This window comes from Agaricus bisporus, assembly GCF_000300575.1.
Source record: "Agaricus bisporus var. bisporus H97 unplaced genomic scaffold AGABI2scaffold_4, whole genome shotgun sequence".
NCBI lineage: Eukaryota > Fungi > Basidiomycota > Agaricomycetes > Agaricales > Agaricaceae > Agaricus > Agaricus bisporus.
Window position 1 is genome coordinate 2098961 of NW_006267367.1, and position 15060 is coordinate 2114020.

The following is a 15060-nucleotide window of genomic DNA, read 5'->3' on the forward strand; positions in this document are numbered from 1 at the left end:
CCTCCTTTCCTATCTACTTTTCTCCCAATTTCTGAAGATTTAAGTAGCTCATTCGCGCAGCGATAGGATTATCTACATACTACGGTTCTCGCTCAACTGTCCTCTCCAAGTTATGATGTTCGTGCGCGTTTACATGGGATCATTAGTCCCGTCCCCGCGTGAGATCAAATTTTGATTAACCTGCCACGAGCCCATTTTGGTACCTGACGTCCACTACACCGTCCGGTGTCGTCGACCCTATGGCATCTGCAGTCAAACCCCCCGAATGCGACCATCTTCGCTTAATTACCGCTCCCTATGACTTTGCCAGCGAACAGGCAGAGCTCATCTGCGTCAACGAGCAGCTCAGTTCACTCGATCGCCATATATCCGAGTTGAACACGTTGCGAAGTACCCTCCATCACCGTTCTTCAAAGCTGCACAATCTTCTCTCGCCGATCCACGCCTTTCCTATCGAGGTCTTGTCATACATATTCCAGCTAGTGGTCGGCCCAGAAAACGCGAATTTCTATTCAGGAGGTTGTTACCGGGAATGCCTTCGGCAGGCTTTTGTCCTGAGCTCCGTCTCATCTCATTTCCGCCATGTTGCCTTTGGCACATCAGGGTTATGGAATAGGGTATCGCTGCAGATAGCTGAAGACAAAGTAATTGGCAACATCTCATCTTTGCTTCAGCATTGCATTGCTTGTGCTCCAAACATCAGCCTTTGCATATCTGAGAGGCGTAGCTATGAGGCTTGCACAACCACAAATATACGTTCCGTTATCGAAACTTTCATGACTCTTGAAACGACGCGGAAAGTCAAAACTTTCCATTTCCATGGCTCGACGCATATAACGATGTTACTATCAGAAATCAACGCCACCTCCTTTCCCTTGATCGAGACATTGACGATAAGAGGCGGGGGAGGAACAAAGTACTTACGCAAACTTGATTTTTGCGAAATGAATAAATTAACCCGACTCGACATAGATGGCGACTGGCTGGATTTTCCACTCTTCGTTCCTCCATCCTTGCAATACTTACGCATCAGCACAGTGTCGCAAAAGATGTTCGTGTCGCTTCTTTACAGTGCCCAAACCTTGTGGAGTGCTCCGCGGAAATTGTAACGGAATTAGATGGTCCTCCTTTCACCAAACCTCTCATTCTTAAACATCTTAAGCGACTGGATACCGGCACCATGAACGCTTTGACCATGAGCTCGTCCCTCCAACACCTCCGGCTGCCCTCGCTCGAGTCCCTGGAACTTGATCACGAAAGCGGCTCTCTCGATATTGTTCCATTTTGCTGCCATGTATCGGCAACTCTTACATCCCTCATCATACTCACACCTTCCGAAGTGTTGGACCATGACGATCTGTACCAGCTTTGCAGGTTCACATTTCCTAAACTCAGAGACCTGAGATTTACCTTTGTGTCTGTGGAGCCTTTGATGAGCGTCATTCACTCGCTGTCACCATTGGACAATGAATCCAACCATTCCCGGCCTCTTAATCTACCCGCCCTCGAGTCCATAACATTGTTCTCGCTGTGTGCTGACAGCGACCCTTGTATCATTTTGGATTCATTGAAGAACTGGTGGAGTGACGAGACATTACATCTGCACTTCAAATTTCAAATTCCTCGGCCCAGTGACAAATATTTGACCCCGGCATTGAAAGAGGAGTTCAGGTTGATCAAAGGAAGTCGTCAGATAGAGATTACCTGGGGCAATAATAAGATATAATGTTCGCATGTGTTGGGTACCTCGTTGCAAATGTCCATAGAGTAATGACGCAGAAACTTTTATGTCAAAAGAGGGACGGAGAAAAGTAAGCAATCGGTCACAGTAGCACTGAATAGCCAACAGTGACAGACTCTGGATGCGTCTGCATCTGTTCGACCCAATAGAGATGATCTTGAACAGAATGTGCTCGGCGTGTAGGCCAAAATCATCACCTTTTGCTCTTGATTATTTCCGTTTCTCACGTTTACTAAACATTCAAATAGTTTATTTACAGCTATACGACGGTCCTATTGTTCAAATTGATTTCTATTGATTTCGCCCCGAGAGAAGATCATTTGGACTGGCAAACAAAGACAAACTGATACACTTCGTGCCGTTGCTTGACCTTCATTTTGGAACTTACATCGTCACTGACCATATGGAATCCGAAGCCAATTCCCCCGAATGCGACTATCTTCGCTCAATGACTGCTCCCTATGTCTCTGCCAGTGAGCAGGCAGAACTCAGCCACATGCATGAGCGACTTGCTTCACTCGATCGCCATATTTCCGAGTTGAACACGTTGCGAAGTACCATCCACCGTCGTGCCTCACAACTGCACAACCAGCTCTCACTGATCAACACACTCCCTATCGAAATCTTCTCATACATACTCCAGCTAGTCGTCGGCTCAAAAAACAAGAATTTCTATTCAGGAGGTTGTTGTTACCGGGAATGCCTTCGGCAGGCTTTTGTCCTGAGCTCCGTCTCATCTCATTTCCGACATGTTGCCTTTGGCACATCAGAGTTATGGGATAGGATATCACTGCAGATAGCTGAAGACGAAGTAATTGGCAACATCTCACCTTTGCTTCAGCATTGCATTTCCTGTGCTCCGAAGAGTGTCAGCCTTTGCATATTTGAGAGTCGTAGAAATGAGGATTACAGAGATACACGTTCCGTTATCGAAACTTTCATCACTCTTGAAACGACACGGAAAGTCAAAACTTTACACCTCCATGGATCGACGCATGTATGGATGTGGATACCAGAATTCAACGCCGCCTCCTTTCCCATGGTCGAGACATTGGCGGTTTCATTTGGACATAAAACAGACGCTTCTGGTTTTGATTTTGGGACGCTGGATACTGTGACCCGACTCCGCATATATGATGCCCCACCTACGCTGAATTTTCCAATTATTGCTCCTCCGTCCTTGCAATTCTTAGAAATTAGCAGTGTGTCGCAAACGGCGTTTCTATTGCTTCTTTTCCAGTGCCCAAACCTCGTGGAGTGTTATGCGAAAATTGCAAAGGATTTAGATGATCTTCCTTTCGCCAAACCTATCATTCTTAACCATCTTAAGCGACTGCGTACTAAAAATAAGAACGCTTTTGCCATCAGCTCATTCCTCCAACACCTTCGACTGCCTTCACTCGAGTTCTTCGAATTTAATCACCAAACCGAAGGCTCTCTCGATATCGTTCCGTTCTGCCGCAGTGTATCAGCAACCCTCACATCCCTCACCATACTCACGTATTCCAGAACGCTAGACAATGACGATCTGTACGAGCTTTGCAGGCTCACATTTCCTAAACTCAAGGTTCTGAAACTAAACTTGCATTATATATCCTTACTGAGCGCCATTCGTGCACTATCACCATTGGATGGCGAATGCAATGCCGGTGCTCTCAGGCCTCTTCATCTACCCGCTCTCAGATCCATATCATTGTATTCCGGCGTGCTCGAATTGGCGCCTCGTACAATTCTGGACTTGTTGAAGAACTGGTGGAGCGACGAGGAATTACATCTGCGCTTCGAGTTCGGCGGCTATTCTCTCGGACGTAAAGATTGGACCCCGGAACAGAGGGAGGAGTTGAGGTCAGTTGTGGACAGGCGTCCGATAGAGATTATATGGGGCTGCGATAAGCTATAACTGGATGGCATAATGGTGATAGAAAGGAGGGCAAATGGATGAATCGGTCACAGTAGTGGTCAATGCTTGATAATAAATGTCAGTCCCTATGAGTCGTCCGTCCGGACTGCCAGAATGAGTTTGGTAGGGCTGACCTTGAAGATAATGTGTTTGAGTATAGCCCGAAACCTGTATCTTTTTTCTGTATTATTCGAAGTATCTCATCTGTATTTAGATAGGACACATCAAACCTTAATCAGCGTTTTTCAACTCAACGTCCACACTACTGTTGTCGACCCTATGGCTTCCATTCTCCGATGCAACCATCTTCACAGACATAAAACTCCCTATGCTTTTGCCAATGAGCGAGCAGAACTCATCCACGTCAACGAGCAGCTCAGCTCACTCGATCGCCATATTTCCGAGTTGAACACGTTGCGAAGTACTCTCCATTTTCGCACCTTACAGCTACACAATCTGCTCTCACCAATCTACGGCTTTCCCACCGAAATCTTGTCATACATATTCCAGCTAGCCGGCGGCCCAGAAATCCACAGTCGTTCGAGATTTGATGATTACTGGGTTTGCCTTCGGCGAGCTTTGGTGCTGAGCTCCGTGTCATCCCATTTCCGCCACGTTGCCTTTGACACACCAGAGTTGTGGGATAAAATACCGCTGCGCCTAGCTGAGGGCAATCCAATTGACAAATTCCCATTTTTGCTTCAGCATTGTATCATCCGTGCTTCGAACATCACCGTTTGTGTATCCGACGAGCACTATAAGGGTGGAAGAAATTTAGATTCGGCTATCGAGACTCTTTTCACTTGCGATGTGGTACGGAAAGTCAAGGGATTCGAAGTGTGGAGCTTGTCTAATGTACCGCTTTGGGTATCGAAATTCAAGAACACCTTCTTTCCGATGATCGAGTCCTTGATCATGACATGCCCGCCACAACCCTTGTCCGCTTTTGATATTGGGACACTGAATAACTTGACCCGACTCAACATCTCATGCGGCTTGCTGGATGTTCCGGCAATCACTGTTCCTCCCTCCGTGCAATACCTATCAATCGGCTACGTGGCGGAAAGTGTGTTCGTGCCACTCCTATACCAGTGCCCAAACCTCGTGGAGTGTTATGCGGAGATTTTAAACGAGTCAGATGGTCCCTCCTTCACCGAGCCTCTCATTCTCAACCATCTTAAGCGACTGCGTACTAACACTATGAACGCTATTGCCGTGAGCCCATCCGTCCAACACCTCCAACTACCCTCACTCGAGTTCCTCGACCTTGGTCATTTCGCCGAATACTCTCTCGATATCGTTTCCTTATGCTGCAGTGTATCTGCAAGTCTTACATCCCTCACAATATCAATATCCACGCGTTTAGAAATGCTAGACTATGACGATCTGTATCAGCTTTTCCGGACGACATTTCCTAATCTCAGAGTCCTGGATTTTACCTCTATAGGTCTGGCAGATTTTCTGAACGCCATTCATGCATTGTCACCGCTGGACAATGAACGCAATGATCCTAGGCCTCTTCATCTACCCGCTCTCGAATCCATAACATTGTGCTCGTCACGGCTTGAACATGAGCCCCGTAGTGTTTTGGATTCATTGAAGAACTGGTGGAGTGGCGCAGCACTACATCTGCACTTAGAACTCCAAGGCGTTGGGAACAGTGATACAAGTGCTACAGTTTGGACCCCTGCATTGACAGAGGAGTTTAGACTGATTAAGGGTAACCGTCATATAGAGATGATGTGGGACTATAAAAAAATTTAACATTCACATGTACAAAGTGGCTCTTTGCAACTGGTCATAGAATAATGACGCAGATACTCTCTTGTGAAGTGTAGGAGGAACAGCGCCAAATACTGAATCGATCTTGAAAATAACGGTGAATAATCAATGATATCCATACTAGAGTCACTCTCTGACATGTCTGTCCGAACTTTTATGAGTTCAATAAGGATGGCCTTGAAGATATAATTCTCAGGCTACACCCGCCGAAACCTTTTGTTCTTGAGTTCTTTCCTATCTGCATTTCTCCCAATTTCTAATGATTTAAGTAGGTCGCATGCAGTGTTAGGATTATCCACATACTATTATTCTTGGTCAACTGTCCTCTCGAAGTTATGATGTTCGTGCGCGTTACATGGGATCATTAGTCCCGTCCCTGCGTAACATCAAATTTTGATTAACCTGCCACGAGCCCATTTTGGAATCTGACATCCACTACCGTCACCATCCGGCGTCCATCCTATGGCATCCGAAGCCAATGTCTCCCAATGCGACCATCTTCGCCCTCACACAGCTCCCTATGTTTTTGTCAACAAACAAGCAGAGCTCATCCACGTCAACGAGCAACTCAGCTCGGTCGGTCGTCATATTGCCGAGTTGAACACGTTGCAAAGTACCCTCCGCCGTCGCACCTTACAGCTGCACAATCTACTCTCACCAATCCACACCTTACCTATCGAGATCTTGTCATACATATTCCAGCTAGTCGTCACCCCAGAAAGCTGCAATCATTCAAACGCCAGCTTTTACCGGGAATGCCTTGATCAAGCTTTGGTCCTGAGCTCCGTGACATCTCAATTCCGCCACATTGCCTTTGGCACACCAGAATTGTGGAATAGGATACCGCTGCGCATAACTAAAGACAAAGCAATTGACAACGTCTCGTCTATGCTACAACACTGTGTCGCCCGTGCATCGAGCGTTACCATTTGCGTATCTGACAGGCTCAACGATGAAAGTGGAGGCGATCTACATTCAGTTATCGAAACTCTCCTAACTTCCAAAACGACGCGGAAAGTCAAGGCTTTCGAATTGTATAGCTTGAATCATGCATCGTCTTGGATATCCAAACTCGACAGCTCCTCCTTTCCTATGGTCGAGTCCTTGATTATAACATGCGGAATAGGAACAAAGCACTTGTCCGGATTTGATTTCGGGACGCTCAATAATTTGACCCAGCTCGACGTAGGTGGCACCTGGCGGGATTTTTCACTTATCGTTCCTCCATCTGTGCAATACCTGAACATCTACAGAGTGCCGCAAAAGATGTTTTTATCGCTTCTTTACCAGTGCCCAAACCTCGTGGAGTGCTCTGCGGATACCGGAAAGGAGTTGGATGGTCCTCCTTTCACCAAACCTATCATTCTTAACCATCTTAAGCGACTGCATACAGGCACTATGAACGCGATTACCACCGAATTGTCCCTCCAACACCTCCAACTTCCCTCGCTCGAGTCCCTCCATCTCGACCACTTCATCGAACGCCGCTCTCTCGGTATTGTTCCACTTTGCTGCAATGTATCGGCAACTCTTACATCCCTCACCATACACACGTATTCCATAATGTTCGACCATGACGAACTGTATCAGCTTTGCAGGGTCACATTCCCTAAACTCAGAGAGCTGAAATTTACTACCGCTGAGTATTTTTTACCCTTAGCGAACGCCTTTCGTGCGCTGTCGCCACGGGACAACGAATACAACAATCCCAGACCTCTTCATCTACCAGCTCTCAGATCCATTACATTGCATTCTGACGTAGCCGAAGTGGAACCTCGCGCCATCGTACATTTGTTGAAGAACTGGTGGAGCGATGAGGCACTACATCTCCACCTCGAATTGCAAGGCTATTCATACAATCACCAAAAAGATTGGACACCGGAATTAAGAGAGGAATTGAAGTCGATTGTCGGTAAGCGTCAGATAGAGATTATATGGGGCCGCGATAAGTTATAACATTTGCATGTGGATGGCATAATAGCCGTAGAGTAGTGACGCTAATATGTTCGTGTGAAGGAAAGGAGGGCAAAAGGATGAATCGGTCACAGTAGTGATAATAGTCGACAATAAATGGCAGTACCTATGAGTCGTTTGCCGGGATGCCAGGAAGAGTTTGGTATGGCTGACCTTGAAGATAATGTGTTCGGGGGTAGTCCGAAACCTATATCTTTTTTCTTATCTGAATAGATACTGTCGAAGTATCTCATCTGTAATTAGATAGAATACATCAAATCTTAATCAGCGTTTTTCAACTAAACGTCCACACCACTGTCGTCGACCCTATGGCTTCCATTCTCCGATGCGACCATCTTCGCAATCACAAAGCTCCCTATGCTTTTGCCAACCAGCGAGCAGAACTCATCCACGTCAGCGAGCAACTCAGCTCACTCGATCGCCATATTTCCGAGTTGAACATGTTGCGGAGTACCCTCCATCTTCGCACCTTACAGCTACACAATCTGCTCTCACCAATCCACACCTTACCTATCGAGATCTTGACATACATATTCCAGCTAATGGTCAACCCAGAAAGCTACGATCATCGAAACTTTGGTATTCACCAGGAATGCCTTGATCGAGCTTTGGTCCTGAGCTCCGTGACATCTCAATTCCGCCACATTGCTTTTGGCACACCAGAATTGTGGAATAGGATACTGCTGTGCATAGTTGAGGGGGATCCAATTGGCAAAGTCTCGTCTTTGCTACAACATTGTATCGCCCATGCCTCGAGCGTCACCCTTTGCGTGATTGAGAGGCATAATAAAAGTGGAAGCGATTTTCGTTCAGTTATCGAAACTCTCCTCACTTCCGATACGACACGGAAAGTCAAGGCTTTCAAATTGCATAGCTTGAACAATGTATCGTCTTGGATATCGAAACTCAACAGCTCCGCTTTTCCCATGGTCGAATCCTTGATTATAAGATGCGGAACAGGAACACAGCACTTGTCCGGATTTGATTTCGCAACGCTCAATAATTTGACCCGACTCGACATAGATGGCGCTTGGCTGAATGTTCCAATTATCGTTCCTCCATCCGTGCGATACTTAAACATCTACAAGGTGTCCCATAAGGCGTTTGTATCGCTTCTTTACCAGTGCCCCAATCTCGTGGAGTGCACTGCAGATACCATAAAGGGGTTAGATGCCCCTCCTTTCACCGAACCTCTCATTCTCAACCATCTTAAGCGACTGGATGCCGGCGCTATGAACGCTATTACCACCGAATTGTCCCTCCAACACCTCCAACTGCCCTCGCTTGAGTCTCTGGAGCTTGACCACTCTACCGAACACCGCTCTTTCGGCATTCAAGTTTCACTTTGCTGGAATGTATCGGCAACTCTTACATCCCTCACCATAAACACGCATTCCAGAATTTGTGCACTGTCACCGCTGGGTGCCGAATGCAACAATCCCAGGCCTCTTCATCTCCCAGCTCTCGGATTTGTTATATTGCATTCTAACGCCAGTGCTGAAATGAAGCATTGTATCCTTCTGAATTTATTGAGAAAGTGGTGGACCGACGAGTCGTTACATCTGCACTTCGAGCTACCAAACAATCTGCACCATCATGAAGATTGGACGCCTGCATTGACAGAGGAGTTGAGATCGATTGTCGGTAGCCGTCAGATAGAAATTACTTGGGGTTGCGCTAAGATATAGTATTTGTATGGTTGGAGGCTCGGTATAAAGTAATGGCGCAGGTAGTCTGGCAAGAAAGTGAACCAATCAGATTTAATCAATGCTCTCTGAATTGTCTGTGCGACTCGACTTCCGTGAAGAGTTGAATAGGGACGATTTTGTTTGTTGTTTGTTATTTTCTTTTCTGAAAGCCGCCACCGTGACCAAGGACGGCCAATATAATTATGTATGTTATCCGTAAAAACGGATTCTCAAGTCGAGACGAAATAAGGTTTAATATAAGGAATTAATACCAAAATAGTTTCACGATGCGGATTTCTACTGATGTAGATGAGTCATATATGTAAGAAAATAAGATTGGTTCATAACAATGTACGTACTTAATACTAAGCCACGAGCCAGACTTTTCAGGTTCTGTGGATGTCACCCGGAATACAGCTGTGCGCTCTGGAAGCCACAAGCTCACATTTTCTCGCGCTTGCCAGGTATTTAAGCAGCTCGTTTGTGCTTAAAAAGTCTTCATCGCAGAGAAATGCGTCTCCCTCCGCTTGACGAATGTCCCAGTATTTCTGAAGCCCTGGACTTCCATCGAGAAAACAATCCTCAGGAGCCGCTTTATGTTTTTAGCGTCGATTCAGCGACTGCAGAACCCACCAGCGTGTCGTTTGAGACATTTGGTCGTGCCTGCGACCGCGTGGCACAATTCGTCCGACCTGGACGCCTCGGGAACGAGTCCGACGGTACTGTCGTCGCACTCCTGCTTGTCACCGATGTCCTCCTTTATCAAGCCATGTTCGTTGGAATCATGAAGTCTGGCTATGTGGTGAGAGTACTGTATAATACAAACCTCGTCGCATGCTCTCAACATTCTCCCTAGCCATTTCCCATGTCACAGCGCCTCACTCCTCAAGCTATCATTCACTTACTGACAAAAGCATCGTGCCATCATCTAATGGTAACTTCCGCGATGCTTCCTATGAAATTGTTAGACACAATTAAGGAAGAACTCGAGACCCATCATCCGAATTACGAGCTAAACGTCGTGGAAATGCCCTCCCCGTCCTATATCTACCCAGATCATTGGGGAATCACAACAAGCAGCACTTCTTATCCCGTTCCACCGCAGCAATCATCTCCTGACAGTATCGCTTTCTACTTTCATTCTTCTGGAAGTACAGGTTTATCCAAGCTCGTTCCACTCACAAATCGAGTTACTTGTAGTTGGGCTACACTGAGTAAGCCTATTGCTAGTTAGATCTTCCTCCCCAAGTCTAATAACACCCTTGTGTAGCTCTTCCACCAGTCGAAGACTTTCAGGTTCCTTCTCATCGCCGATACGCTACGATGGCTCTCCTGCCAGCGCATGCTCTCGCGTTCCTCGGAAATACTATATTCGGCATTTACCATGGCTTTACCTTGGGTCTCTACCCACCAACCGGATCGTCCTTGAGCGCTTCACCCATAGTCCCCACCCCCGAGAATTTCTTGGAACATGCGAAAAGAACTCGGTGCGCTGGCATACTTACCGCCCCAATTTTCGTCAAGGCTTGGGCGCGGTCAAAGTCGGATGTTAAAGAATTGGCAAAATTCAGACATATCGTACGTTCGTCGACGCTCTCCTTGTTCAAGGAGCTCATCGAATCGCATTTAGGCATTCGCTGGAGGTCCATTATCGACAGAAATAGGGGATGCTCTCGTTGCAGCCGGAGTTAACTTACAGTCTATGTATGGAGCAACAGAATTTGGCAATCCGATGAAATTCTCTCCTCGACGAGGTAGAGAGAAAGACTGGGAGTGGTATGAATTCTGCGATTCAGGTTCTCATGAGTTCATTGATCAGGAAAATGGTACATATGAATATCATATCATGGTAAGTTCGTCCGTTTCTATCAACAAACATATCGGGTTATAATTCATGACACACGCGTTAGTCAAATGGACTTCACCAACCATCTGTGATCAATCGGCCGGACGGCAAGGGCTACGCGACTTCAGACCTGTTTATAAAGCACCCTACAAACGACAAGCTTTGGAAAATGTTAGCAATTTATCTTCTATAGAAGTTTCTAACTAATTTGTATCAAGTATTGGTCGGCTAGATGACGTGGTGGTACTGTCTATGGGAACAAACATTGTCCCAGGACCTATTGAAGCCATCATGAACAATAGTCCGTTGTGAGTACTGAACATAACGTAGTCCTAACTCAAATTCTAACGGCATAAAGCATCCACGGTGTCGTCGTCTTCGGCCGAGGCCATGACAGGGCTGGGATCCTGGTCGAACCATGCTCGTACCAACAATTTGAATCTCCCGAGACTGCGCAAAAATTCCGTGATTTGCTATGGTGAGTGACACAGTATCTGAATCACCATTCAAAACGTTTTTAATAGCATTTACGAGTAGGGCACTGGTTGAGAGGGTGAACAGCGCTGTACCGCTGTATAGCCGAATATTGAACGAGATGATCCTTTTCACCTGTCAAGATAAACCTTTGCCTCGTACTCTGAAAGGAACCGTTGCGAAGAAGTTGGCACTAAAATTGTATGAAGAGGAAATTAAAAGAGTGTACGTTCCTCTCATTCAGAAATCGGTTTTCAGAAACCAACCTCTTGACTCAATAGGTACAAAGATATTTCTAGTTCTGACAACAACATCAGAGTGTCCCTCGAGTTTTGGGGATCGCCAGGGCTGAAAAATATCCTATAAAACATATATCTTATATCTGAGCTGGATAATTGTTTTCTTCGCCAGGAATACATTCGAACGCGGTCTTGATAGGCAAGGCTGCATACCCAATGCCCTCTGCGCGTCATATTTCTACATTTTATCTATCGACTGCAACGCCACTTCTTCAGCGTTTGACTAGGTATGCCTTCCTCAAATTCTTGAGTCCAAAGTCGGCCCGTTTCCATCGCACCAGAGTTATAGAAGAAAGTACCACCGGAAACATATATTATTCGTGACTTAGTTCGATACGTATGTGAATATGAAGCATCATAGACAGTAAACGAGAAGTCCTTATGTATCCAATTCATACCGTTCATCGCACACAACCAAGAATCAAGAACGAAAAAAATGAGTGGGGTAAGAAAAACAATTAATATAGATGTATATCTGAGTACGACTTTCAAAAAAAAAATCCTTCCCCCACCCCATCGACAGCCACAACAGCGATATCCCAAAACTATCCAAAAAACCGCCGCCGCCCCTATCCACCACGACTTCCCTCTTAAGCCTTCTTAGCAGGATCCTGAGATTCCGCATCCAATTTAGCCTCTGGATTCTCGGAAGACGTTGGAGGTGGCTTCGGTACAAGCATTTCGAACAAACTTGCAGGACCTTGGGACATCATAGCCTGTTGCTCCTGTTCCACCAATTTATCCAAAGTCTCGCGGTTGCCTTCAATATATTTTTGTTCTTCAACGTATAGTCTTTGAGCTTCCATACGTTTTTGTTCAAGATACGTTGGTGGAGGTTGACCACGTGGAGTCGGCTAGATGGAAATCAGAGAGAGAGAGAGAGGGAAAGGCGCTGCAAGTCAGACGCAGCCGGGTTTTTGAGACAAGTGAAATACGTACATTTTGTGATAGACCGAAGATACTGGAGAAATTACTGCTGGAGACATGATGGGACTTTTTCTTCCATTCCTCGATATGTTGCGCCTTTGCCTCTGCTTCTTTTTTGCCATATTCAACAGGGATATCTTTACCGCGATAAGCATCGAGGATCGGTCGAACATCGGCTGGTTTGTAGATTGCGATAGCTATTGAAGATGGTTAGTTTGAGTTTCAAGGTAAAATCGAGAGATGCGTACATTCGAGGAAAGGAATCAGTGCGACTAGTCCTCTATCAGTGGGATCACCATCCCATTTGGGAAGGATGATGGAGTTTTCGGGATGAGTCATATAATGAGATTCACTAGTATCCAGTGCGACTACTTTTGAAAGATCACGGTTGAGATACGAAAGGTCCTAGAAAAACCTGAGCTCAACGTCTTCGATCGGAATTTTATTCTCATTACTAACTTTGACAACAGTGCCATTTATTGAGCGGGTGGACTCGCGGAATAGCCGGTGGGCAATAAAGAAATTATATTTGTCTAATTTGTCGAGGATCGGAAGAGCTGTCTGGAGAAAATTGAGCCAATTTACAACACAATTGTGGTAGAAAACACTTACATAGTAATTTTGAGACGTGAAAATGACAACCTCATAGAATTGAGAGATATAAGCAAGGAAATAATCAACGCCAGGACGTTTGGCTGTTCGCCAGCCATGCTGTCGCTGGAAAAAAAAAGTGAGTAAATGGCCAAAGAGTTAACGAAATCGAAAATACATACATCCCATGTGGAGGTCACCAAAAGATCGTCGATGGATATTAAGAGAGTATAGGGTTTTTGATGAGGAGGTGGATATGGTGGAGGTAGCAGTTCCGACCAGGCCGGTTTGTTGAAAACCTGCGAAAAACACGTTAAGATTATAATCAACTGCAAGGCATAAAACGTACGTCAAAGAGGTTGCCCACACGCTCTTTGGTTCTGTTCCACCGGCCTTGAGGAGCGTGCTCCAACTTCTGAAAATATTGTAAGCACTTCCATAAAAAGAGTTGAAGTGATTGCTCACTAGCTTCTTCGCCTGCAACTCATCTTCCTCCCATTCCCTACCCATATAGAAAATCCCGAGTCCGAGAGAAAGACCCAAAAGTCCAAAAGACAATTTTCCCATATTCTGGCGCTTCTTCTCACTTGCCGACATTGTTCCTTTAGATGAACGCGCTCCAGTCCTTTCCTGAGTCTGCTGTTTAGGCGTTGCCTCAGGAGAAAAATCCAGACTCGGCAAGGAGTCTGGTAGTGGTGACGTCGTGGGTTCGGATGAAGTTTCGGGTGTCTTAGGTTTGGGCTCTGAGCTGGACGTCGGGCCAGACGGTGACGAGGGGGGTTTCTGGGACATCCATCGCGCTGAATGAGCGAGAGCGCGTCGCTGGACGGGGCGGGCGACGACGGCGAACATATGTCAAAATTCGGTGGACAGCACGGACAAACAAACCGGTCGCGTGTTCGTCGGTGTTTGTTTGTCAATGCACTCTGAAACAAACATTGCACGCATGTGGCAGTACGTCAGCGCTCGCATGTTCAGCTGCACGTTTTATTGGTTTTAGGGTGTAGATCTAGTACTATAATCCCGTTCAGAACAATTGGAAGGCGGTTCGAACTTTGAAGCCAGGTTTCTAGTGTCTATCTCCCACGCAAATGGCTCTTGGCATTCGTCAAAGGAGTGAACGAAGTACGAGATAATTAAGCTTCGCTATGTCGGTTTCAGCAATCGGTATGTATACTTATGTCCACTTTCTCACCGGATTCGTTTCTTTCTCATGATAAGAATATTTGAAATTTGAAACTTTGACGTTAGTTGTTAGGATGTCTCACTTCGTAACGGAACAACTGAAGGGTGGATGCTTCTCCTAAGAGTATCATATGTATCGGCGTTTCGTTTAAAGCGGCGTCCAAGTTCCTCAAGTTATAGTGCATTTGTACACCACTAGAACCGGTTTCGCACTTTTGGACGCTTGTATTTGTAGAGAAGGCCTACTAGGAGTAGGATAAGAGATAGGCTCATATTTTTGGTATGGAACCTATAAATGTAATTGAATTTGTACACGATTTGGATCAATTGTGCCTTTTGTTTTCAGAAATTCCCCCTGTCATACAAACTTTTGAGAAGTCGAACTCTTTTGAACACGTTACTCGGTGGAAGCGACTAAGAAATTTTGTTCGCCGAAGAAGAATCGAATAACATACAACGACAAAAAGGTCGGTAAACTTACGGGAATTTTTGGCACCCCAGAATCGCATCGTGGCGTGGTTTCTTAGTAGTTTCTGAAATTTCCCATCAGGGAGGGAATGACAGGTAGGTTTTCGTACGTATCCGCAGGTCCCCCTGCACCACGTTTCATTTGTACTGCTACCGGGATTTTAAAAGGGTACGTACGGTTTTAT

At 45.9% G+C, this 15060-nt stretch overlaps 4 protein-coding genes across 4 annotated transcripts; 2 read left to right on the forward strand and 2 right to left on the reverse strand.

The window, feature by feature from the left end:
* Positions 1-1725: 1725 nt before the first annotated feature.
* Positions 1726-5405, forward strand: AGABI2DRAFT_178039 (hypothetical protein; the record flags this gene model as incomplete). The annotated part of the gene is made up of 3 exons (XM_006460457.1): positions 1726-1811; positions 2216-3586; positions 3881-5405. The coding sequence occupies 3 exons, from the start codon at positions 1726-1728 to the stop codon at positions 5403-5405; spliced, it is 2982 nt and encodes a 993-aa protein (XP_006460520.1).
* A 1268-nt stretch (positions 5406-6673) lies between these two features.
* On the reverse strand, positions 6674-6959 carry AGABI2DRAFT_192196 (hypothetical protein). Its single transcript, XM_006460458.1, has one exon. The coding sequence runs from the start codon at positions 6899-6901 to the stop codon at positions 6707-6709; it is 195 nt and encodes a 64-aa protein (XP_006460521.1). The 5' UTR covers positions 6902-6959; the 3' UTR covers positions 6674-6706.
* A 2543-nt stretch (positions 6960-9502) lies between these two features.
* On the forward strand, positions 9503-11771 carry AGABI2DRAFT_178041 (hypothetical protein; the record flags this gene model as incomplete). The annotated part of the gene is made up of 9 exons (XM_006460459.1): positions 9503-9887; positions 9942-10299; positions 10356-10663; positions 10716-10934; positions 10996-11102; positions 11150-11239; positions 11290-11409; positions 11469-11630; positions 11687-11771. The coding sequence occupies exons 1-9, from the start codon at positions 9597-9599 to the stop codon at positions 11769-11771; spliced, it is 1740 nt and encodes a 579-aa protein (XP_006460522.1). The 5' UTR covers positions 9503-9596.
* A 234-nt stretch (positions 11772-12005) lies between these two features.
* AGABI2DRAFT_135690 (hypothetical protein) lies at positions 12006-14087 on the reverse strand. Its single transcript, XM_006460460.1, has 8 exons — positions 13688-14087; positions 13572-13637; positions 13405-13521; positions 13244-13348; positions 13091-13192; positions 12880-13036; positions 12644-12828; positions 12006-12558 (listed from the first exon to the last, which is right to left on the reverse strand). The coding sequence occupies exons 1-8, from the start codon at positions 13817-13819 to the stop codon at positions 12295-12297; spliced, it is 1128 nt and encodes a 375-aa protein (XP_006460523.1). The 5' UTR covers positions 13820-14087; the 3' UTR covers positions 12006-12294.
* Between the last annotated feature and the right edge of the window lie 973 nt (positions 14088-15060).

Bases quoted from the DNA above. Each gene is read 5' to 3' on its own strand.
- AGABI2DRAFT_192196 (XM_006460458.1), bottom strand. From the start codon at position 6,901: ATGAAGTGGTCGAGATGGAGGGACTCGAGCGAGGGAAGTTGGAGGTGT.
- AGABI2DRAFT_135690 (XM_006460460.1), bottom strand. From the start codon at position 13,819: ATGTCGGCAAGTGAGAAGAAGCGCCAGAATATGGGAAAATTGTCTTTT. The intron at 13,638-13,687 runs GTGAGCAATCAC...CAATATTTTCAG, and splicing joins AGTTGCAGGCGAAGAAGCTA to AAGTTGGAGCACGCTCCTCA. The intron at 13,349-13,404 runs GTATGTATTTTC...TTTTTTTTCCAG, and splicing joins TGGTGACCTCCACATGGGAT to CGACAGCATGGCTGGCGAAC.